This window comes from Grammomys surdaster, unplaced genomic scaffold (genome assembly GCF_004785775.1).
Source record: "Grammomys surdaster isolate TR1022 unplaced genomic scaffold, NIH_TR_1.0 137, whole genome shotgun sequence".
NCBI lineage: Eukaryota > Metazoa > Chordata > Mammalia > Rodentia > Muridae > Grammomys > Grammomys surdaster.
In genome coordinates, this window is record NW_021604595.1 from 16,248,387 (window position 1) to 16,272,350 (window position 23,964).

Genomic DNA, 23,964 nt, shown 5'->3' on the forward strand with positions numbered 1-23,964 from the left:
TACTTATGTTTCTGACTGAAAGGTTAAACTCCGTAGGAAAATGATAGGAATGAGGAATATTTGCTGCCTATGTTATTTTGTATTCTATTGGTGGCTCATGCTACTTTTGATCATTTTTCCTAACACTATTGTTTCTGCCTTACTCTAAAACTTAAAGTTCAAGAATTCCAAAACATAGTTGTTAATGTAGTATAACATATATATGATTTATGGTGCAATGTAGAAAGTAATATACAAACACTTATTTAACAGAATAATTTTTATTAAGCATTTTAAATTATTAGTCAATTTATTATTATTAAGCAATAGTCATAGCTTTCTAATATTGAAAATGAATAAGTAAATCTCAGTCTTAATTGGAGTATAATTTGAATTAGAGTAGATATTAGATTAGTTGTCCAATCTCTACAAAAACATAATTTAATGATGTTTGCAAACTTATGAATATTAATCTCCCCATTCTATTATATTAGCAGTATTTCAAGGCTTATAAAGGAACAATTTCACTAATGTGGGAATTTAACATTTACCATGGATGGTCTGTAGCGAATTTCAATGTTTAATGTACCTGTGTAATTAAAATCTTCCCATGTGTTTCACTTCTGTACTTGAAATGTTATCATTGGACTATCAGAACTGAAACATTTAATGAATTGTAAGAAAGTACATGAGGTTCTGTTGAGACTGCCCATAACATGTAGTAGATTGACAAGCATCTCTTCCTTTGTGACTGATTTCATCACAGATAAGCAGATCTGTCCAGATAGTCCTCATTTTGTAGTAATTTAACTTGTGATTTTCCTTCTCTTTGATGGGCTGTTAGTATGTTGCTCTGCCCTGAACCTACGAGTGTCTGTGATCTTGAGCTTTCTTCTTTGTGATGGGCTCAGTGGTTGGGAATCATCTTGAACCTTTGAGCAGGTGTTCCCTGAGTTGAGGCTGTTTTCTGAGAGGATTATCTGTCCGTAGTCCTGATCACAGCTCTATGAAAATATTCCAATCTCCTTTATGATTTTTTCTGTTACGTATAATTGATTTTGCTATTTCCGTAGATATTATGGTTGACCATATTAAATGGCAAAAATCCTACATCTGGTGTGTTGGTCATATTTCCATTAGTGTAAAAAAACTATCTGATATAAGCAACTTAAAAGATGAAATGTTTATTTTGGCTCATAGTTCCAGAAATTTCAGTCTCTGTAGGTGGCCCAAACATTCAAGATTTTGGTGGTGTTTTACAGCATGGTGGAATCATATAGTGAAGGCTTGTTCATCTCACAGAAAACATGAAGTGGTGCCAATATCCCCTTCAGGGGCACCCCTTCCTCAACAATTATCTTTTTATAGTAGTCCCAACTTCCCAAAGATTTGACTTGCTCTCAATACTGCCAACATGTGGATAAATGACTATGAACTTAGCTTTTATGGAATTAGGACCTAAATATCAATATTTGAATGTCACATTTCTTTTGCTGGATCAGACACCTTATTTTTGTACTGAATTCCTGTTCTGGTTCTTTATTTGTCAACCTGACACAAACTACAACCATTTGAGAAGAAGGATTCTACATAGAGAAATTACCTCAATAAGACATACCAAGAGGCAAATCTGTTGGGCCTCTTCTTGATTAATGATTGGTGAGGTCTAAGGCAATTGTGATTGATACAAACCCTGCAGGTGGTCATGAGCTGCGTAAGAAAGAAGGCCAAGAGAGACATGGGGGACGTGCCAATAAGTAACATTTCTCAATGTCTTCTGCCTAAGCTCCTGCTCTGACTTTCCCCAGTGATGGAATGTGACAGGATAATTGTGAGATGAAATAAACAACCCTTTCCTCCCAAAGTTGCTTTTGGTCATGGTGTTTTAGGAACCATAACATAGACAGGTCCATATCTCCTTAAAGTCAGTTGTATAATGAAAAGAGGAAGATGCTGACAAACATTCTCTACGTATTCATTGCAATGAAAATATTGCTTTCATTGTGAGTGCTTAAAACATTCCCAGAATTAATGACAGTTGGTTTGGAAATCTTGAACTCTCTCAATGATATTTTTTATGTTCTGGATTTTTCTCTTCAGGATGAGAAAAGGCCAGTGAAGATGATGTGCCAGGAAGACATGTTTAAGCTCGCCTATGTGAATGAGATGCAGGTGCAAGTGTTGGTGCTGCCCTATAAGGGCAAGGAACTGAACTTGGTGGTCCTTCTCCCAGATGATGGTGTGGAACTCAGCAAGGTGAGGCAGGACAAGCTGAACTATTCACAGTTCTAAATGTCTAAAAGAACAATCCTGTAGCCCTGGTGTCTTTTCTCATTAGGACAGAATACAATGTTTCACCTTTCTTACTGTCATTTTTGGGGGGTGGCACTCCCAAACTCAGCTTCAAGTTGCTGAGTGTCACTGGAATCAAAGCTGTGTCTAAGGGTGTCAGTATATGCTGTGTGACCAGGGCACATAATATAACATCATCACAAGAATGGGAGATGGATGCATGATACGATAAACTGAGGCTAATTAATGCAACAAACATTACAGTGCTTGGTCAATAGTCCTCCTCCATAAATATAACACATATGATGGTAAGTATTTTATTTAATATCTGAGAACACAAAATAGAAAATATTGAATGTTTACCCAACTAATCTGAAGAGGGGGCATGGAGGTGGGGAGGAGAGAGTCAGTCAGGAAATCTTAGCAATCTTGTCCTTCCTTGTAGCAGGATTCCCCACAGTATGTGAGCCATGCTCTGAATGGCGGGCAGTAGAGTGTTCATGACCTAAGTGGTCTTTGTAAGCAGAAAATCTCCACAGCTCTCAGCATCCAGCTCCCAACTGTGGTGTCGCTTCTCTGGGATATTATTACTTTTTCATCACTAACAAAAGATTTCATATGAATAACGTAGGAGGAATAATGATGTATATTGGCTCACAGATTCAAATGGTTAATTTCAAGTCACCTGACCCCATCATTGATTATCACAGTGGCAAATACATGTGGCAGAGAATAGACATTTTATTCAACAAGAAACAAGGAAATAAGAAGGAACAAAGGACCAAGGATTAGCTTGCAGGGTACATCTCTAGTATACTTCCCTCATTCAGCTAAACCCATATCATACCTAAAATTTTAGCTGCCTTCCAAGTAAGGATTCAGAATGAGAGACCTTTAGTTTAATTTCATAGTCAATCCAAAATAGCTCACAAAACACTGAGAAAGCAGCCCTGGTTAGACCTCCCTTCTGGTGTGGCATACACCAAGTCATTTCTATCTCAATTTTTAATTGTTATTTTAGCAGCAATTATTTAACATTTTTGAAACTAAATATAGTTCAAGAAAATGAAAACAAACAGAACCTAAACCATAATCACCCGGACATGGACATCTTTGAAATAAAAGGTGTCTCCGAAGTGATTTAGGAGAAGACAGCCAGGTCTCCCTACCCTGGGATTTTTTGCCTCCATGCCCATCAGGGAAGCCACATGCAAGCTAGCAGGACAATAGGACCCTCACATTGCCTGGTCATGTGAATAGACAGTGCCCTATATATGATGACTGAGAATACTGTGATCAGGGATTTCCTGTGTGGCTCTGTCTAAGACGACAATTGTGAATCTGAAATTTTCTAATTTTGTTTTGAAAGGTGGAAAACAATCTCACTTTTGAGAAGTTAGCAGCTTGGACCAAACCAGACTATTTGAAGACCACTAAAGTTTTGGTTTTCCTTCCAAAATTTAAACTAGAGGAGGATTATGACATGGAGTCAATTCTTCCGAACTTGGGAGTGGTGAATGTCTTCCAAGAGGGCAAGGCTGATTTATCAGAAATGTCTCCAGAGAGAGGCCTGTGTGTGTCCAAGTTCATTCAAAAGACTGTTGTGGAAGTTAATGAAGAAGGCACAGAAGCTACAGCAGCCTCAGCAGATGATACTGTATGTTCAGCTGAAACTCATCAGTCCCAAACTTTCTGTGCTGACCACCCTTTCCTTTTCTTTATCAGGCACAACAAAACCAATACTATCCTGTTTTGTGGCAGGTTTTCATCTCCATAAACACACATTTACTATGTTGAGGAGAGTACCTTCCTCCGCATCTTAGCACTCCTATAGCTCTGAGAGGATGGGCAAGTAGGAGGAAAACATGTTCCACAATAAGAGCGTTTTCTTCTTTCCAGCCTAATCTATTGACATCCATCTTCTGCTGTCCCTACCCTGACATTCATCTGTGCCCTTTGCCAAGTCAGAGTTACTTTTTTTCCTGTTGTGTTTAGAAGTCAAAGATATCCCACAAGGTAGCCTACAAGGTTCTCTAAGGCAACCTTGAATAAATGTACCACTCATTGCATAGATAAACCACGCCAACTATAGACACTGCTTTCCTGGCATATCAACTCTTGCCATGACTTGCCTTACCTTGATTACATCCTACAAATGCTTCTGTGGACAATGATTGCTAACTTTAGTTTTCTTGGTACCTGGTCCTTAAGGTATATTTTAAATTTATTTTCTTTGCTGTTCCCTACTTATCAGGTATGTGGCCAACACTGTGTCAGACTTGCAAACAGGTACAGACAGTGTGAGCTTCTAACAGCTGATATTTACTCTCTGCTTTCAACTTATCCAGTTGTCATGACAACTAGTTGGGACTACTATATGCTCTCTTGGCACAAGTCATGGTTTTGTAGAGTATTGGGTTTCTACACCATGCAATGTAATTGTAAAATTGTATAAAGTTTTAAATTCCACTTCAAATATATCTTGTTTTCTCACCAAACGTGTGTACTTTCACCTTTAATTGAACCACATAGAGTGGTTGCTTTATCTTTTAGCCTTCTGCATTTTAGATTCTCCTACAACTAAACCATATGTTTGTCAATGGCCATGGTTATATCTAACTATAGATTATGGCTCAAACTATGCCACTTAAAGGGGGCATGAGTGATGTTAATGTGTTAGAGTGTCATCATTGTCTGAATACATGGCTAAGAAGTTTAGAGAGCTTGCTGCTCTTCCAGAGGTCCTAGGTAAACTGTTCACCACCAACATGGCTGATTGCCACCTCCTATAACTCCATTTTCAGCGATGTTGATGTCCTTTTTAAGCTTCACTGGATTCTGTATGTACACAGGTCATGTATCCTCACGCAGAATCACACATACAAATAATTTTAAAAGAAAAAATATTTTGAATGAAGAATGCCATGTTCTATTAGTGGCTAGATAGCAACTATTCGTTTGCCTTTTTCCTTTTCCTCCTGCTTTATTTATTTAATTGTTTAATTATTAATCATTCCATTTGATTACATATCAAATGGTAAGTCCCTTCCCGGTTACCCCTCCACAATCCCCTTATCCTTTCTGTGCTCTTCCCAGTATCATTTGCCTGTATGGGGGTGCTCCTCTACTCACCCACCCACTCCCAACCAGCAATCCCCTATGCTGAGGCATCAAAACTCCATGGGAACAAGGGCCTCCCCTCCATCCTCTGCTACGTATGTATCTGGTACTGTGATCCATGTACACTCCTTGGCTCATAGTCTAGACCCTGGGAGCACTGGATGGCCAACATTGTTCTTTCTATAAGACTGAAATTCCCCTCTGCTCCTCCAGTCCTTCCACCAGATATCTTACCAGGTTTGCAAGCTCAGTCTGATGGTTGTATCTCTTTAATCTTCTTTTGTTGTCTATTTGCTCTGTGTAGTAATTAGAGTTCTATATTCAATAGATAGGGAGACAGTAGGTAGTCAAGGCCTTGCCCCTGATTTTAAAGAGATTACGCTGTGTTTCCATTGTGTTGGATGTTTGCTACTGTTTTGCTGTATATCGCTTTTATTATGTTATGTATGGACCTTGAATTCCTGTTCTCTCCAATATTTTTAAAATGAAGATGTGTTGTTTTTTCTCAAATGTTTTTTCAGCATCTAATGAGATGATCATGTGAGGTTTTTTTTTTGAGTGTTTTTATATTGTGGATTACATTGATGGATTTTCTTATATTGAATCATACCTGCATTCCTAGGATGAAGTTTATGTGACTTTGGCAAATGAACATTTTGATGTGTTTTTTGAGTCGGTTTGTAAGAATTTTATTAAGTATTTTTGAATCAATGTTCTAAAGAGAAATTGGTCTGAAGCTTCTTTTCTTTGTTGGTTCTTTGTGTTGTTTAGGTATTAGGATAACTGTGGCTTTATAGAATGAATTGAGCAGTGTTCCTTCTGTTTCTATTTTGTGGAATACTTTGAGAGGTATTGGAATTGGCTCTTCTTTGAAGGTCTGATATAATTCTGCACTAAAACCATCTGTCCCTGGGCTTTTGTTTGTTGGGAGACATCTACTGACTGCTACTAATTTCATAGGGGTTGTGAGACTATTTAGATAGTTTATCTGATTCTGATTTAACTTTGGTATCTGGTATCTGTCTAGAAAACCATCTATTTTTCTTCTAAAGTTTGTAGTTTTTTGAGCATAGGCTTTTGTAATAGAATCTGATGATTTTTAAAATTTCCCCAGTTTCTGTTTTTATGTCTTCCTTTTCATTCCTAATTTTGTTAATATGGAAACTGTCTTTGTGCCCTCTAGTTAGTTTGCCTAAAGGTTTATCTATCTTGTTGATTTTCTCAATGAACCATCTCTTAGTTTTCTTGATTCTTTGTATAGTATCTCTTTGTTTTCGCTTGGTTGATTTCAGACCTGAGTTGATTGTTTCTTGTCCTCTACTCCTCTGAGATGTGTATGATTTTTTTTTTGTTCTAGAGCTTTCAGATGTACTTTTAAGCTGCTACTGTATGATCTCTCCAATTTCTATATGGAGGCACTTAAGGCTATGAGGTTTTTTTCTTAGTATTGCTTTCATTGTGTCCCAGAAGCTTGGATATATTGTGCCTTCATTTTCATTAAATTCTAGAAAGTATTTGGTTTTTTTCTTTATATCTTTCATGACCAAGTTTCCATTGAATAGATAGATGTTAAGCTTCCATGTGTATGAGAGCTTTCTGTTGTTTTTGTTTATTGAATACCAGCCTTAGTCCATGGTGATCTGATACAATACTTGGGTTTAATTCAATGTTCTATTATCTGTTGAGGTTTTTTTGTGTCCAATTATATGATTGATTTTTGGGAAGGTACCATGAAATGCTGAGAAAAAGCTATATTCTTTTGTTTTACTATGAATCTACCTTAGATATCTGTTAAATTTGTTAATTTCACTGTGTCTCGGTTTAGTTTCTGTTTTCATGATCTGCAGATTTGTGAAAGTGGGGTTTTGAGGTCTCTTATTACTATTGTGTGAGGTTCAATGTGTGCTTTGAGCATCAGTAAAGTTTTTTTTTTTGTTGTTATATAACAAGGACATATGCTCAACTATGTTCATAGCAGCCTTATTTATAATAGCCAGGAGCTGGAAAGAACCCAGATGTCCTTCAACTGAGGAATGGATTCAAAAAATGTGGTATATTTACACAATGGAGTATTACTCAGCTATTAAAAACAATGAATTCAAGAGTTTCCTAGGTAAATGGTTGGAACTAGAAATTATCATCCTGAGTGAAGTAAGCCAATCACAAAAGAACACACATGATATTCACTCACTGATTATTGGATATTAGCCCAGAACCTTGAAATGCCCAAGATGCAACTCACAGGCCACATGAAGCTCATAAAGAAGGAAGACCAAGTGGGGGTGATTCGGTCCTTCTTAGAAGGAGCAACAAAATACTCAAGGGAGCAAATATGGAGACAAAGTGAGGGACAGAAACTGAAGGAGGGGCCATCTGAAGACCTTTCCACCTGAGTATCCATCCCATGTGCAGTCACCAAAGGTAGATGCTGATGTGGAAGTCAGGAAGTGCATGCTGATAAGAGCCTGAAATGGATGTCTCCTCAGAGGTCTTCAAGAGTCTGACATATTCAGAGGCAGATGCTCACAACTAGCCATTGAACTGATAATGGGGTTCTCAATGGAGGAGTTAGAGTGAAGACTGAAGGAGCTGAAAGGGTTTATGGCACCATGAGGAGAGCAACAATACCAACCAACCAGAGCTCCCAGTGTCTAAACCACCAGCACTTAGGAGCACTTAGGGAGGGATCCAGGGCTTCAGCTGAATATGTAAGAGTGGAGTGCCCTGCTGGGCATAGGTGGAAGATGAGATCCTTGACCTCATGAAGGCTGGAAGCCCCAGGGGGTGGGAATTTTGAGGGTGAGGAAGTGGGAGTGGGGGGGTAGGTAGGAGTTACATCCACAGAGAAGAAGGAGGAGGGGTGAGGGGATGGGGGTTCCCGGGTTGGTTGGGGGTGGGGTAAGGGAACAACATATGAAATGTAAATAAAACATCCAATAAAAAAATTGAAAAAAAAAAAACAAATGTGGGTGCTCTTGAAATTGGGGCGTAGATGTTCAGAATAAGAGTTCATCTTAGTGGATTTTTCCTTTGAGTATATAGTGTCTTTCCTCATCTTTTAAAATAACTTTTCATTGCAAGTCTCTTTTATTGGATATTAGAATGGCTACTTCAGCTTTTTCCTTGGGACCATTTGCTTAGAAATATTTTCCAGCCTTTTACTTTGAGGTAATGTCTATCTTTTTCACTGAGGTATATTTTCTATATGCAGCAAAATGCTGGCTCCAGTTTACATATGCAGTCTGTTAGCCTATGTCTTTTTATATTGTCTATTGATGTTGAGAGTTATTAAAGACAATTGTTGTTTCTTGTTATTTTTGTTGCATCTGGTTGTGGGCTGATTTGGTGGGGATGCAGAGCACAAGCTCCTCTTCTTGGCTCAAGTGCAAACCAGAAGGAGCTTGTGTCTCAGGCTTGGTAAGGTCCCTATGTCCCCTGGATCCCAGGGTCACAGTTACGTAGGTATTGGGGTGGGTTTGGGGTCTGAAAAACCTGGGAGTCAAGCTGCATCTGGGTGTGGGCTGAGTGGGTGGGGATCCAGAACAAAGCTCCTGTCTTCTAGAACAAGGCTACTCTCTTCTACTTTGCTTTTTAAAAGCATTTTTATTGCATTTATTTGTCTAATAATAACAATAATATGTGAATACAAACTTCACTGTCTGCTGGTAACATGCTATAATCATCTTTATTCCCTTTTGAACTGTATAACCATCAGTGACTGTTTATTCTTCCCTCCCTATATTTGTGTAACCACCAGTCTTATCTTTGTGTCTGTAGATTTACCAGTCTTTCAAGTATATACAGATGTTCTCTATACTTTCTTGATAATACCTATTGTTGTAGAGAGAATGATTTTCTTTAATTAAGTCTCACCACATTTAATATTGTTTTTGTCATTCAGTAAATCCATGCTACAGCTAAGAACTCCATGGCTAAACACAAGATCACAGTAAACTGACCCTATTGTTTCCTCTAATGCTTTCATGGCTTGTAGCTTTTATATTTATATTATGACCACCTTTGCATTAAATTTTATCTATGATTTGAGATAGGAGCCCAGTGAGGTTCTTTTATTCTGAATATATACTTGTCCCAGGATTTAAAATAGATCACATACATAAATGAAACTTTACTATAGCTCAAAGCACACATTGCACCTCACACAATAATAGTGGGGGATTTCAACACCCCACTCTCAGCCATGGACAGATCATGGAAACAGAAACTAAACAGAGACACTATGAAATTAACAGAAGTTATTAACCAAGTGGATTTAATAGATATTTATAGAACATTTCATCCTAAAACACACGCGCGCGCACACAGACACACACATACACACATACCTTTTGTTGAAGATGCTTTGATTTTCCACTATATAGTTTTGACTTCATTATTAAAAGTCAATTGTCCATATATGTGTGGCTTTATTTTTGGGTCTTTGATTTGACTGCATTTGTCTGTTTTGTACCAGTACCATGCAGCTTTTATCAGTATTGCTCTGTAGTACAGCTTGAGGTCACTGATGTTGATTCTTTATGAAGTTGATTTATTGTTCATGATTGTTTTGGCTATCCTGAGTGTATTACTTTTCCATATAAAGTTGAGAATTGCTCTTTCAGCATCTATACAAAATTTTGTTAGTATTTTGATTGAAATTTCATTTAATCTGTACATTGCTTTGGTAAGGTGTTCATTTTCAATATCTTATTCCTACCAATCCATGAACATGGGAGATCTTTCTATCTTCTGACACCTTCTTTAATTTCTTTCTTCAGGGACTTGAATTTGTTATCATCCAGATCTTTCACTTGCATGGTTAGAGTTACACCAAATATTTTACATTATTGGTGGCTGTTGTAGAGTGTTTTGTTTCTCTAATTTCTTCTTATCCAGCTAATCATTTGTATAAATGAGGATTACTGATTTCTTTGAGGTAATTTTGTATCCAGCCACTTTCCTTATGCTGTCTATCAGGTGTAGGAGTTCTCTTGCAGAATTTTTGGGGTTGCTTATATATACCACAATATTATCTACAAATATTGATTCTTTGACTTCTTTTTTAATTTGTATTCCCTTGATCTCCTTTATTTGTCTTATTGCTCTGGCAAGAACTTCAAGTACTATGTTGAACACACCAGGAGAGAGTGGGCAGCATTGTATTGTCCCTGATTTTAGTGGAATTATTTTAAATTTCTATCCATTTAGCTTGATGTTTTCTATTTGCTTGCAGTATTTTGCTTTGCTAACGTTTATGTATCTGTCTTGTATCTCTGATCTCTCTAATAGTTTTAAGATGAAGCGGTATTGGATTTTGTCAAAGCTTTTTCAATATTTAGTGAAATGAGCATGTAATTTTTTTCTTTCACTTTGTTTACACGGTGGCTTATGTTAGTGGGTTTTCATATACTGAACCATCCCTGTATCCCTCTGATGAAACCTATTTGATCACAATGGATGATGTTTTTAATGTGTTCCCTGATTTGGTTTATGAGTATTGTATTGAGTATCTTTGCATCAATGTTTATAAGAGAAATCAGTTTGAAGTTTTCTTGATTTGTTGAGTTTTTGTATAGTTTAAGTATCAGGGTGCTTGAGGCTTCATAGAAGGAGTTTGACAGTGTGCATTATGTTTCTATTTTGTGGAGTAGTTTGTGGAGTATTGATGGCTTTGGCAATGTGCCTTATATTTCTATTTTGTAGTGTGCTTTGAAGAATATTGGTATTAGGTAGAATTGTGAACTAAAACTGTCTGGTCCTGGTCTTTTTTGCCATTGGGATACTTGTAATGACTGCTTCTATTAATATAGGGGTTACAAGGCTGTGTAAATAGTTTATCTGATCTTGATTTAGCTTTGATAAGTGGTACCTGTCTAGAAAATGAATGGTTCATTTCATTAAGATTTTCCAATTATGTGGAGGATAGGCTTTTGAAATAAGACCTAATGATTCCTTGAATTTCATTAGTGTCTGTTGTAATGTTTCCATTTCAAATTTCTAATTCTGTTTATTATAATACTGCCTCTGTGCTTTTCAGTTGGTTTGGAAAGGTTTGTCTATCTTGTTGATTTTCCCATAGAATCAGCTCTTGACTTGTTGATTGCTTGAGATGTTTTCATTGTTTCTAATTGATTTATTTCAGGTCTGATTTTGATTCATTCCTCCTTCTACTCCTCATTTATTTGCTCACTTCTTTTATCCCCCTAGAGCTTTCAGGAATATTTTTAAATTGTTCATATGAGTACTTTCTACTTTCTTTATGGAAGCACTTAGTGCTACGGCCTTTCCTCTTGGCACTGGTTTAATTATGTCCTATAAACTTGAGTATGTTATACCTTCATTTTCATTGATTTCTAGAAAGTAGTTTGTTTCTTTAGCTCATCCATGACACAGAGGTCATTGAGTAGACAGTTGTTCAATTCACATGAGTGTGTAGGCATTTTGGTGCTTCTGTTGTTCATTAATTCCAGCATTAATCAATGGTAGTCTGATAAGATAGAACTTGTTATTTCCGTTTTCTTGTATCTGTTGAGGCTTACTTTGAAACCAAATATATGGTTAATTTTGGAGAAAGATCCATGAGATGCTGAGAAGATGGTATATCTTTTTGTGTGTTTGGCTAAAATACTCAATACATATCTGATAGGGTGATATGACTCATTATGTCTGTGAATTTTATTACTTTTCTGCTTAATTTTGTCTGGATTACCTGTCAGTTGATGAGAGTGGGGTATTTAAGTCTCTGACTATTAACATTGTGTTTCTATGTGGAATTTAAACTTTAACAATGTTTCTTTTGCATACCGGGGCACCCTTGTGTTTGAGCACAGATCTTCAGAATTGAGATTTCATCTTGGTAGACTTTTTTTTTTTTTTTTTTTTTGGTGAGTATGAAGTTTCCTTCCTTATCTCTTTCGAATATTTTTAATTAAAAGTCTATTTTGTTAGATATTAGAATGGCTACTCCCGCTTGCTTCTTGGTCAATTTGCTAGGAAAAATTTTTTTAGTACTTCACTCTGAGGTAATTTCTATCTTTACTGCTAAGGTGTGTGTCTTGTATACAGCAGAATGATGGATCTTGTTTGCACATCTATTCTGTTTACCTGTGTCATTTTACTGAGGGATTGACTCCATTGATGTTGAGTGATATTAATGACTAAGGAATATTATTTCCTGTAATTTTGATTTTGATGATATTAGTGTGTGCGTGTGTGTGTGTGTGTGTGTGTGTGTGTTTGGTTTTTTGTTTGTGATTCCCTAGCTCTGTTAATATGAAATTACTTAATTCCTGTGTTTTCTTGGATGTACTTATTCTTGCTGAGTTGATGTTTTCCTTCTAGTATTTTCTGTAGGGTTGGATTTGTGGAGAGACATTGTTTGAAATTGAATTTCTCTTGAAATGTCTTGGTTTTGTTTTTCCATCTGTAATGATTGAGAGTTTTGCTGCATATAGTAAACTAGGTTAACATCTGTGGTTTTATAGAAGTTACATGATATCTGTCTAGCACTTTCTAGCTTATAGATTCTTTGTTGAGAACTTGGGTGTAATTCTGATAGGTTTGCCTTTTTATGTTACCTGGCCTTTCACCTTGCTGCTTTTGATATTGTTTCTTTTTCTATATATTTTGTGTTTTGATTACTATGTGGTGAGAGGATTTTCTTTTCTGGTCCGATCTAAGTGGCATTCTATATGCTTCTTGTATATTTAATGGCACCTCTATCCTTTGGTTGAGAAAGTTTTCTCATATGATTTTGTTGAAAAACATTTCTGGGCCGTGGAGCCGGGATGCTTCACCTTCTATTCCTATTATCCTTAGATTTTGCCATTTCGTTGAATCTCATAGGTTCTGAATATTTTGTGTCCAGAATATTTAGCTTTATCATTTTCTTTTACTGATGTATGAATTTCTTCTATTATATCTTCTATGCCTGAGATCCTCTTGCCCATATCCTATAGTCTGTTAGTGATACTTGCATCTGTTGTTCCTGTTATCTTCCTTAGGTTTTAGATTTTTAGAATTATACAAATTTGTGTTTTCTTTATTGCTTTTATTTCCACTTTCAGGTCTTGCACAGTTTTATTTATTTCCTTCCACATGTTAGATGTTATTTTACTGCTTTTCTTTAAGGAATTTATTCATTTCCTCATTAAAGACCTCTCTCATCTTTATAAGATTGGATTAAACTAAGTTTCTTGTGCATATGTAACTGCCCGTTCTGCCCCACGTTCGAGGGCCAGTCTGTTCCTGCTGCTTTCTGCTAGAAGTCGGCTCCCAACATGCATAGGTTGTGTTATGATATTCAAGAATTTCTTTAGAAGGTAGTTGTACTCTGAAGGTGTCACATTTATAAACCTTTGTGGATTGTGTGTGTGTGTGTGTGTGTGTGTGTGTGTGTATGTGTGTGTTTTAACAGGGGCCTTTAAACATCTGGATATCATTGTTCCCTGATGTTCCTGTTGAGTTATTGGAAGGGTGGTTAATCTCAATTGTCCTGGTGTGTCAGGCCTCTCATGGATATTGATGGGTTGTATGGCCATTCATCTTCATGTCTGTGTTGTTCAGGCTCAGCAGGTCTGTATATTTATGGAGCAGCAGAGCCAGTGAAGATAGGCAATGGATGTGCTCGTGGGCTAGGAGTCTGCTCATGACAGTTTGGTCTGCCCATAAGACTTGGTGTCCAGGGAATATGGGTGGAGGAAAGGAAGGTTGCCTGTATGGTTCAGGATCAGCAAGTCTGATTAAGTTAGAATAAGATGTGGCAGGGGAATGGAGGTACTCACTGGGATGGCAGGCTGCTCAGGGTAACTGGACTTGCTCCAGAGGACTTAGAAAGCAGGGGGAATAGGTAGGGGGAGGAAAGATAACCTGAATGTTCAGTTGAGAGTTGCTTAGTTTCCATGAGTTTGTATGCTTTATAATGTTTCTTTTGTTATTGAAGTCCAGTTTGTGCTGAATCCATGCTAGTATGATAAGATCCAGGAGTTTGTTTCTATTACTTTCATGTTGCTTTGTCATTGGTAAATGGTTAATTTTGGAGATGGTTCTGTGAGGTGCTAGGGAAAGGTTTGGACAGACTGCCTGTCAGTGAATCAAAGAGGGATATAAGGTTGAAATCCTCTTCTGCTGGTGGAGAACAGATGGTGACTAAGGAAGCAGATGCTACATGTAAGGAAGCCCAACCCTATCCTCAAGCAAGATGAGCAAGAAAGCCACAGGCTAAAGGTCCTGCAGCTGTGCTCACTCCATGCTGTGTCAGAGGTTTAGAAGACAAATGGTTTGAAAAGCCTCTTATGGAAATGTGGATCTAAGCAGCAGAACATGAACACCCTGGAGAATCTCCAAGTGCATCACAGCAAAGTTTCTTAGAGGAAGTGATTAGTAAGAAGCTGCTCATCTATAAGGCACAAGGAAAGCATGTAGAGTGGAAAGCTTTTCTAGACTGAGTTTTTAACAGATAGTTTGAAATAGAGTCAGTTTTCAGATTCAGCAAAATGAAATCTGGACATTCTCAGGTAGAACTAGATGAGTGATCCTGTAGACAGGGTGAGATTTCCTGTGTTTGTAAGTCTTCCTAATGTTGCTATTTTCCAGCATGATATCTTTCTATGTGAAAGTTCTGCTTATGTGTCTTTGTCTCATATATCTTCATTCATTGTACTTTTAAAAGCTTGTCCTTAAAAAAATTCTGAACTCCATTAAATAATACAGGAATAAGGGATTCTCAGCACCTGTGTATGATGTACCCATGAGAGTCACCATATGTGTAACTACTGCTAAGACACTGAAGCCTTGCTCCGCCTGGAGACTCCTACGTGCTTAGGTGTTTGTCACCCTTTCTTTATCTGCTTAGCTTCACTTGGTTCATTTTAATATATACACATATATGTGTTTGCCTCTTAATAAATCCAACTCTACATGGGCTCATCCAGAAATTCCTTTCTACATACATAACAAGAATTGAAGCTTCCCTGCAGTGAGATTTCTAAAAAGTACTCAACTCACTGTTGGTAGCTAAGTGTAGCATGTCTATGGCTTAAACCCAGGTCAGTGACACCTTTAACCAGTGAACATGAGTTTAAAAATCAGCTAAAAAAATAGAAACACACACACACACACACAAAACACTCACATAAATATATATTTTAGTCATACATATTTTCTTTACAAGAAATGCTCATAACTGGCAAATATAGGCAGAGGATATATTAGTGGTTGCTAGGAAAAGCATGTGGGTGTGAAGAATGGCTATTGGTAATCATCAGAATATTTTTTTCCAGTAAACCTAAAGGTTTGGAATTATATTTTGACAACTGCTACATAATTTTGCAACTATATGCAAAAAAAAGTGTGCTTTGAAGGATCAATCAGCAATAGGTAAAGACCAAGGGTCTCTGATAAAAATGCATCTGTTCTGAGATAGATTTTAAAATACCATCAGCATGGCCAGGTGGACAAACATCCCAGGATCTAAAAAACACTAAAGTCCAGATATTTTTAGCTCTAGCTTCTGTACAAGCACCTGCATTTAATGCACAGATATATTTCAGGCACAACATTCATATACATAAACTACATTGCTATAATATTAAAAAAAAAGAAACTGAGACATCTAAAATGTCAAATGTGAGGGGGTCTTCTGTCTTCGTGGCATGCAGATACAGTCTTCCCCGTTCAGGGATAGAGAAAAATAATACTCTCTCCTAATTTGCCTCAGTGCTTGTTTCTGTCCTTTTGCAAGTAAGAGTCCTCCAAAGGAGCATTATATACCCAGAAGTTAAAAAAGTTTCTTCAGGAAGTGAATACCAGGATTCTGTACATAGGACTATCCTACTACAAACCTGACAGAACACTTGGAGCAAACACCTTCAGATATGGATCTTTCATCTGCACAGAGCCTAGGGGTCAGCTACAGATTCTCAAAATGTTTTTTCAGACTTCACTTAGAAAGTGGTGAATAAATAATTTCAAGATAGGCCTGATGACACTGGCATGTAGTTTTTGTTACTAAGAAGACTGAGACAAGGGCTTCCCAAATTCAAAGATAATCTGGGCAATTTAGTTTCAAACAAAATAAGACATTTATGTTTTCTTTTTTTTTTTTGAGAACATGAGAGAAGGGTGTTATGATAATAACTGACTGGCAGAGCTCATGCTTAACAAGCTTGAGGCCATAGCTAGAGACCTTAGTACTGAAATGGGTAAGAGGAATGTTGGTATTATTTTCAAACTATGTTGTGAGAGCTACCTTATTTTTATAGCAAAAGTATTGTAATTATTCATTGGCAAGGAGGGTTAATTCTTGCTATTAATTGTTTTTAATACTAACCTGTAGTGTACCAGAACCTCAGGTATATCACTGCCTGAATCATCTCTTCAGCTTTGAAATTTATTTCACAACCAAAATGTTTCATCACTGACTGAAAATATTTCATTACTGGATAAAAATATTTCATGTTTCTCTTTACAGGTACTTGGTTTAAACCCAAAGGAAGACATTTATCAGAGTTTCCAGTTGTTCCTCCGTAACTGGAAGAATCCCAAAAGAAAGTACACCCTGAGAATGGCCAACAGGCTATTTGCTGAGAACACTTATGAATTACTCCCAGTATGTATCAGTAGAATGATAACAATTGTATTCAAATAATTGTTGCTATAGTTCTCAGGAGATGGACCCTATAGGACTTGAGGAAATTAAGGTGCAAGTGCTAGTCAATGTGTTTAGAAGACTGTAACAAAGGTCAAGATTTCCAGGCCAGCAAAGGCTATATAACAAGGCTTAACATTCCAACCCCCCTCCCTTTGTAATGATACCTTTGATATATTTCAAATCTGACTGTAAGATATTCTCACTTCCAAAGGTCTAGTACATGAAGATGTTGGTTGTTTAAAGTGATATCTACACTCATTTTCATTTTGATATTTTAATGTCATATTTTATCTGAAGGTAGGAAAGCTTGCTGACATTTTATTTTGCAATGATATCTCCCTGAACATTTTCTCTTTGAAGTCTTTTAAGGAGTCCTGTCTACAGTTATATCACTCAGAGATTGAGAAGCTCTCCTTTGCTGAAGCTGCAGAGGATTCTAGGAAACACATTAACACATGGGTCTCCAAACAGACTGAAGGTCATAATTTTAAGTTATTTCACACACTATATTTTTATTTTCTCTATCCACACCCCTCTCTTCTTCCTCACCTCTCTTAATTTCCATTCTTCAAACTGTGTAACAATCTCATTGCTATTTCAGAGAATCATGGTGATATGGACTTACTAGGCTACACTGTACAATTTAGAGCTCAGTGAATTCATGCAGTTTCTACTCAGACACTTAGATTTAAAATCTGAGAGCTATTTGAATATTTCTCTAAGATGGAGGGGCTGGTGCAAATTTGATGAGAAAGCATGGGCTTGATTCACAGTATAACAATTTACATTAAAAGACAAGTTGTTGAGTAGCATTCACAGATCATGCGACTGTACCATTTCTGAGACAGAGATTTATAAGTAGTGCTTACCCATAATTTTTTTTCTATAATCTCTGTAGCCTCAGATCCCCCACCTTTGTCTATGAAGAGGACTCCTACTTCTGCTTCCACATTTCCTGCTTTGCATGCCCTACTGACATTTGATAAAACTAGACTTGATTTCCACTGAAGATACCATTAAGGCTGCTCAGTTACATTGACCCAAAGGAACCTCCGATTTGATGTTGAACCTTTTAAGTCTTTGTTACAGTGATGATATCATCCAGCATTGATCTTGGAGATCTTTCAGATAATTATCTGCTTTTTGAACAATTCATATGCCATGTAGCCCTAGGTAGATTCCTGTTTCTGCTAACACACATGCACACGCACACACACATGAGAGAGAGAAAGACAAACAGAGAGACAGAGAGAGAGACAGGCAGAGAGAGAAAGACAGAGAGAGAGAGAGAGAGAGAGAGACAGAGAGACAGAGAGACAGAGAGAGACAGAGAGACAGAGAGACAGAGAGAGACAGAGAGACAGAGAGACAGAGAGAGACAGAGAGACAGAGAGACAGAGAGACAGGAGAGACAGAGAGAGACAGAGAGACAGAGAGACAGAGAGACAGAGACAGACAGAAAGACAGAGACAGACAGAGAGACAGAGAGGCAGAGAGACAGAGAGAGACAGAGAGACAGAGAGACAGAGAGAGACAGAGAGACAGAGAGACAGAGAGACAGAGAGAGACAGAGAGACAGAGAGACAGAGACAGACAGAAAGACAGAGACAGACAGAGAGACAGAGAGGCAGATAGAGACAGAGGCAGAGAGAGGAAGAGGAAGAGAATAAAAAATGAGAATCTTTTCTTAAAGTGTCAGAAATTATTTTTGGATTTCATGCTGGCGTTCTCTTGTGCACTCTCCACATTATCAATTAGACAATATTCTCTTTACCATTGACAGGATACTCCTCAATACAGAAAAGAGGAATCTATCCTCTTACCTGCATTGTCTCTCCCAGTGATATAAACTGGAGAATAGTAAGACCTCTTCAACAAACAACTTTCTCTGAGTCTTTGACACGATGTAGTGCATTAGAACAGGAAGTACTCACAGAGTGCTAAGTAGCATGTTGTATTTAATGTTTATGCATTGATCATGGTTTTTAGAAATAAGAGACGTACATTTTATGAAGGATATTTTAGGCCATAGCAACTGGGTTCTTGTGTCAGCTAAAAATGACAGGTACAGTGGTGTCAACACACCAGATGCTGTCAACAGCAAAAATAAAAGCAGTGATCCTTCTCTGTCAGATCTTCGTATCTAACATCATAACAATGTGTTGTTCACTCTGGGGATCTTCCACTCAATTAGTTACTCTTTCTAGAAAATATTCTAATAAACCAAAACTTGTCTCTTAGCTCTTTCTAGATCTAATCAAGATAGCAAACAACATTAGCTACCTCACTGGTTAACCCTGTTTATGTACCTCCTTCTTCCACATTTTCTTCTAGTTTTGTTCTCCATCTGGAAATCTTTCTTTCTGCTTTTCCTAAACCTGCTTTGCTTGAGAAACCTGAGAGTCTTTCACCACCCTCACCTTGGTGATGCTCCTTGAGTGTGCATGTCCTTGGGTCAAATATGTTGGTTGACATTTTGTTCTGATTTATTTTTTGAATATGTTTATCTAAGCTCATCAAATTTGAATATGTGATGACTGAATTTACCTATATGTCTTATCAGTTTAAGCCTCACATGTGTGTAAAAGGAATATGAATGAAGTTTCTGCTTTCTCAAAAGGCAAAATTCCAGAGTTGTTTCCAGATGATTCAGTTTATTCAGAGACCAGGCTGGTTCTTGTCAATGCTTTATATTTCAAAGAAAAGTGGCATCAACCATCTGACAATGACTGCATCAGTAAAATGGCTTTTAAAGTAAAGGAAGCAAGGAATAGCATGCAAATGTTCATGCCAATGTCATGAAGAAATTGCACAGAAAGTATAACAATCAATGTGTTGCTCAGGACATATTGTTAGAGACTGTATATCGTGTGTGGGGTGCTGGGATTGATTCAAAGCCCAGAAAGAAAGAAATCAGTAAAGCACAGAAAACCAGTTGTGACTTATATTTCTGACTTAAGTCATAAAGTCAGTAGAAGAATGATAGAAATAAGGAGTATTTGCTGCCTGTGTGATTTTCCACTCTTTTGATGCCACATACCGCTTCTCATCATTTCTTATAAAACCTTTGTTTCTACATCATTTTTGAAACTGCCTTTTCTTTTGAGTCCAAGAAATCAAAAATTGAGGCGCTAAGGCACTATAATACATGTATGGAGCATGAGGTAGATTAAAAAGTGATGTATAAATATTTATATAATAATATATTTTAACGAAAATAAGCATTTACAATTATGTGCAATTTATAATTATTAGGCAGGATTTATAGTTTTGTTACCTGTAATAAGTTGACAATAATTTTTTTGCTTTGGGATGGGTTATTAAACTATAACATTATCACAGAGAAACATGGAGATGGTCCATATGGTTGCTATCTTACAGTAATTTATCATGGGATTTTTGTTCCCTCTGATTGGCTATCAGGCTGTAGCTCTGCCGTAAGTCTGTATCTCTGTTCTTAAGCTTTCTGTTTGTGATGCTAGAAGGTTGTAACCTATAATGAAACTTTGAGCATGAGTGCTCCTGTGTCCAGGCTATTTTCTGAAAAAATGCATCTGTCTGTAGTCCTACTCACAGCACTACAAAAATATTCCAGTCTACTGTATCGTAACTTTTCTTGTTATTTTTCTTAGATATAATTAATGTCTATATAAAATGGTGAAAATCCTGCATCTGATGTGTTCGTCTTCTTTGTAGCAGTGTAACAAACTTGTTGAGATGGTCAAATTCAAGTAAGAAATGTTTATTTCTGCTGATGAATCCAGAAGTTTCTATCTGCATCAGTTAGCCCAATCACAGAAGGGTGAGTTTTTGCAGTACAGCATGATGGAAATGCATAGTGAATACTGGTTCAACTCACAGTTGTCAGGAAGCAAGACAGAGAAACAGGAAGGGACTGTGTTGCTAATATAAAGATATTATATTTCAGGGGCACCCCTTCCCAAATTTTTAGCTTTCTCCATTATTTCCTAATTTCAAAGGTTTTGGCCTGTTCCCAGTACTGCCACCATTGGATAAATGATTAGCCTTTGTGGAACAATTTAGAGCCAAGTAAGATTTTAAAATATAAGTCTTTCAATGCAACATAACATCATCTTTCCCTATTTAATTCCTATCTTGGTTTTTGTTTTGTATACTTCACACAAAACAGAAGCAAGACTCTACATGGAGAAATTGCTTTTATTAAATTGACTTAGAGGCAAGACTGTTGGGTATTTTCTTGACTAATTATTGTTGTAGGCCTGTCCCACTTTGGTAGTGCCAGTCTTGGGAAGGTTGTCCTGAGATGTGTAAGAAAGCAGGCTAAGAAAGACATAGAAGACTGTCAATATTATCATTTTTCTATGGCTTCTGCATATGTTCCTCATGTGATTGTCCACAGTAATGTATGTGACCAGACAGTCATAAGACAAAATAAGTCCTTTCCACTCCAAGTTGCTTTTTTTCATCGTGTTTTATTACAACAGTGGAAACCTAAATAAAACAGACCCATATCTTCTTAAAGTCAATTGTGTGATGAAAGCAGGAAAAGCCTGACAGACTCTGCATATGTGTACACAAGAATATGAATTTTGTTTTTATTGTGAGGGCAGAAAACACTGCTGGAAACAACTGCATATCACTTGGAAACCTTCTGAGCTCTCACAATGATATATTTTATGACACATATTCATTTGTTCAGAAGGAAATAGGCCAGTGTAGATGATGTGTCAGACAGACACATTTAACTTTGTCTATGTGAAGGAAATCCTGACAAAATTGCTGGTGATGCCCTAGGAGGGTATGGAGCTAAACTTCATGGTCCTGCTACCACATGATGGTGGGGATATCAGCAAGGTGACCTAGGAGAGGCTGTACCATTCACCATTCTAAACATCTTCCAGAAGAATCCAGTGTCCTTGGTATCTTTTCTCATTAGAACATACCTCAGTATTTTCAGCCTGGCAGCTCCCTTTAAGAGGCTGGAACTCATAGAAACAGCTTAGTACGTGTGCAGCTGCAGGGCTTTATCACTAGAGCTGTGTCAAAGACTCCAATTGTGGGCTGTATGTACTTGTCATATACATAACTTCATCGCTAGAACAGGTGATGACTACCTAGTGGGATGGAATGGATACAACTCAGGTAACACAACATACTGCTTAGAAAATATCCACACTCTAAGAATAAACTATGTCAAGATCTTTGTTACTATTTTAATTTAATAACTAAGAACATGATATAGACATAAAAGTATTGCAGTTTAACCTAAAAAAGAGGGAGACAGGTAGAGCTGGGAAAGGCAGAGTCAGGCAGGTCATTATGTCTTTATCTTCCTTGCAGCAGTGTTCCCCACAGTGTATGAGCCATCCTATCCATTGTGGACAGTACAGTTTGGATGGCCAAGAGTTCTTTGTAAGCAGAGCAGCTCCTCAGGCTTGTCCCATTCAGCCCCCTAAATGTGACATTTATTCCTCAAGGGAGTGAGTTAGTTTTTTTTTTATCATTGTTTAAAGCCTGTTATAAATGACTTAGGGTAAAAAGGATCTATGTTAACTCAGAGTTCCAGAGAGTTAATTTCAAATTACTGGACACCGTCATTGCTCAGCATATGGTGGGTGCATGTGGAAGAGACTACAGTAGATTTAGTAAATATGAAACAGAGAAATAAGAAGGAACTAAGAGCCAAGAATAACCTTGAGTGGTACACTTCCAGGACTAATTTTTTCATTCATCTAGATCCATTTCATACTTAAAATTTTAGCTGTCACTCAAATAATGATTCAGAATGGGATCCTTTTGGTGAAATTTCATATTCAAGACACAATAGCCCAGAAAACTCAAAGAAACAAAGCCTGGTTAGACCTTTTTACAGGGATGACTCATGCTAAGTCCTTTCTGGTTTTTTTTTTTAAATATATTCTAGCAGCGATTATTTACTATCTTCAAAACTGAGTTTAGTTCAAGAAAAGAAAAGCAAATAAAACCTAAATCATAACCACCTGGACATGGACATCTATCCGAATAAAAGATTTCTTGGAAGTAATTTAGGAGAGGACAGCCAGGTCTTCCTACCCTTAGATACATGGACTTGATACTCATCAGGGAAGCCACATTAAAGCTATCAGGCCAATGGAAACCTCATACTGCATGGTCATGTACATGCATAGTCACTTGCCCAATGTAAAATGTTAGAGGGTACTGTGATCAGGGAGTGCCTATGTAGCTCTGGATAATACCTCAGCTGTGATTTTGAGGGTCTCAAATTCTGTTTTGTCAGGTGGAAAACAATCTCACTTTTGAAAAGTTAACACCGGGACCAAACTAGTCTTTATGAAGAGAACCATTGTTGATGTGTTCCTTCCAAAATTTAAACTGGAAGAGAAGTATGACATGGCATCTCTGTTTCAGCACTTGGAAATGGTGGATGTCTTCCGTGCGGGCAAGGCTGACTTATCAGGAATATCTCAAGAGAAAGGTCTGTGGGTGTTCAAGATTATTCACAAGTGTGTTGTGAAGAATAATGAAGAAGGCACAGAGGCTGCTGCAGCCTCAGCTGCTGTTTTTCCCCAGACTGTGGTATTATTTATAAAACTAATGAAACTTTCTATTCAGATCACCCCATCCTTTTCTTAATCTAGCACAACAAAACAAAGTGTGTTCTGTTCTGTGGCAGGTTCTCATCTCCTTAAAGGCACATTTGCTATGTGGGGAGAGTTTAACTTTCAGCATCTCCACCTCTTCTACAGCTCTGTGAGAATTGGCAAGTAGAGGCAAACCATGTTCCAAATGACAGCATTTTCTTCTTTTCAACCTGATCTAGTGATGTCCATATTCGGTTCTCCCTACTCTGATATTCATTTACACCTTTTGCCAGATCAAAAGGCTACTGAATTTCTTCATTTCTTGTTGTGTTTAGAAGCAAATAATATCACACAAGATAG

General features: G+C 37.3%; 1 protein-coding gene and 1 pseudogene across 2 annotated transcripts in view; both read left to right on the plus strand.

Moving 5' to 3' along the window:
* Window positions 1–4,765, plus strand: part of LOC114617551 (serpin B9-like) — a 166,664-nt gene extending 161,899 nt beyond the window's left edge. The window contains exons 6-7 of one of the 2 annotated variants that reach the window (XM_028763116.1): window positions 2,080–2,235; window positions 3,641–4,048. In XM_028763116.1, the coding sequence (XP_028618949.1) occupies window positions 2,080–2,235; window positions 3,641–4,048 (564 nt within the window). Of the gene's footprint in view, window positions 1–2,079; window positions 2,236–3,640 lie in introns of both variants that reach the window. The other variant, XM_028763114.1, reaches the window with a different exon arrangement.
* A 10,151-nt stretch (window positions 4,766–14,916) lies between these two features.
* LOC114617541 lies at window positions 14,917–23,712 on the plus strand (annotated as a pseudogene).
* Window positions 23,713–23,964: the final 252 nt, after the last annotated feature.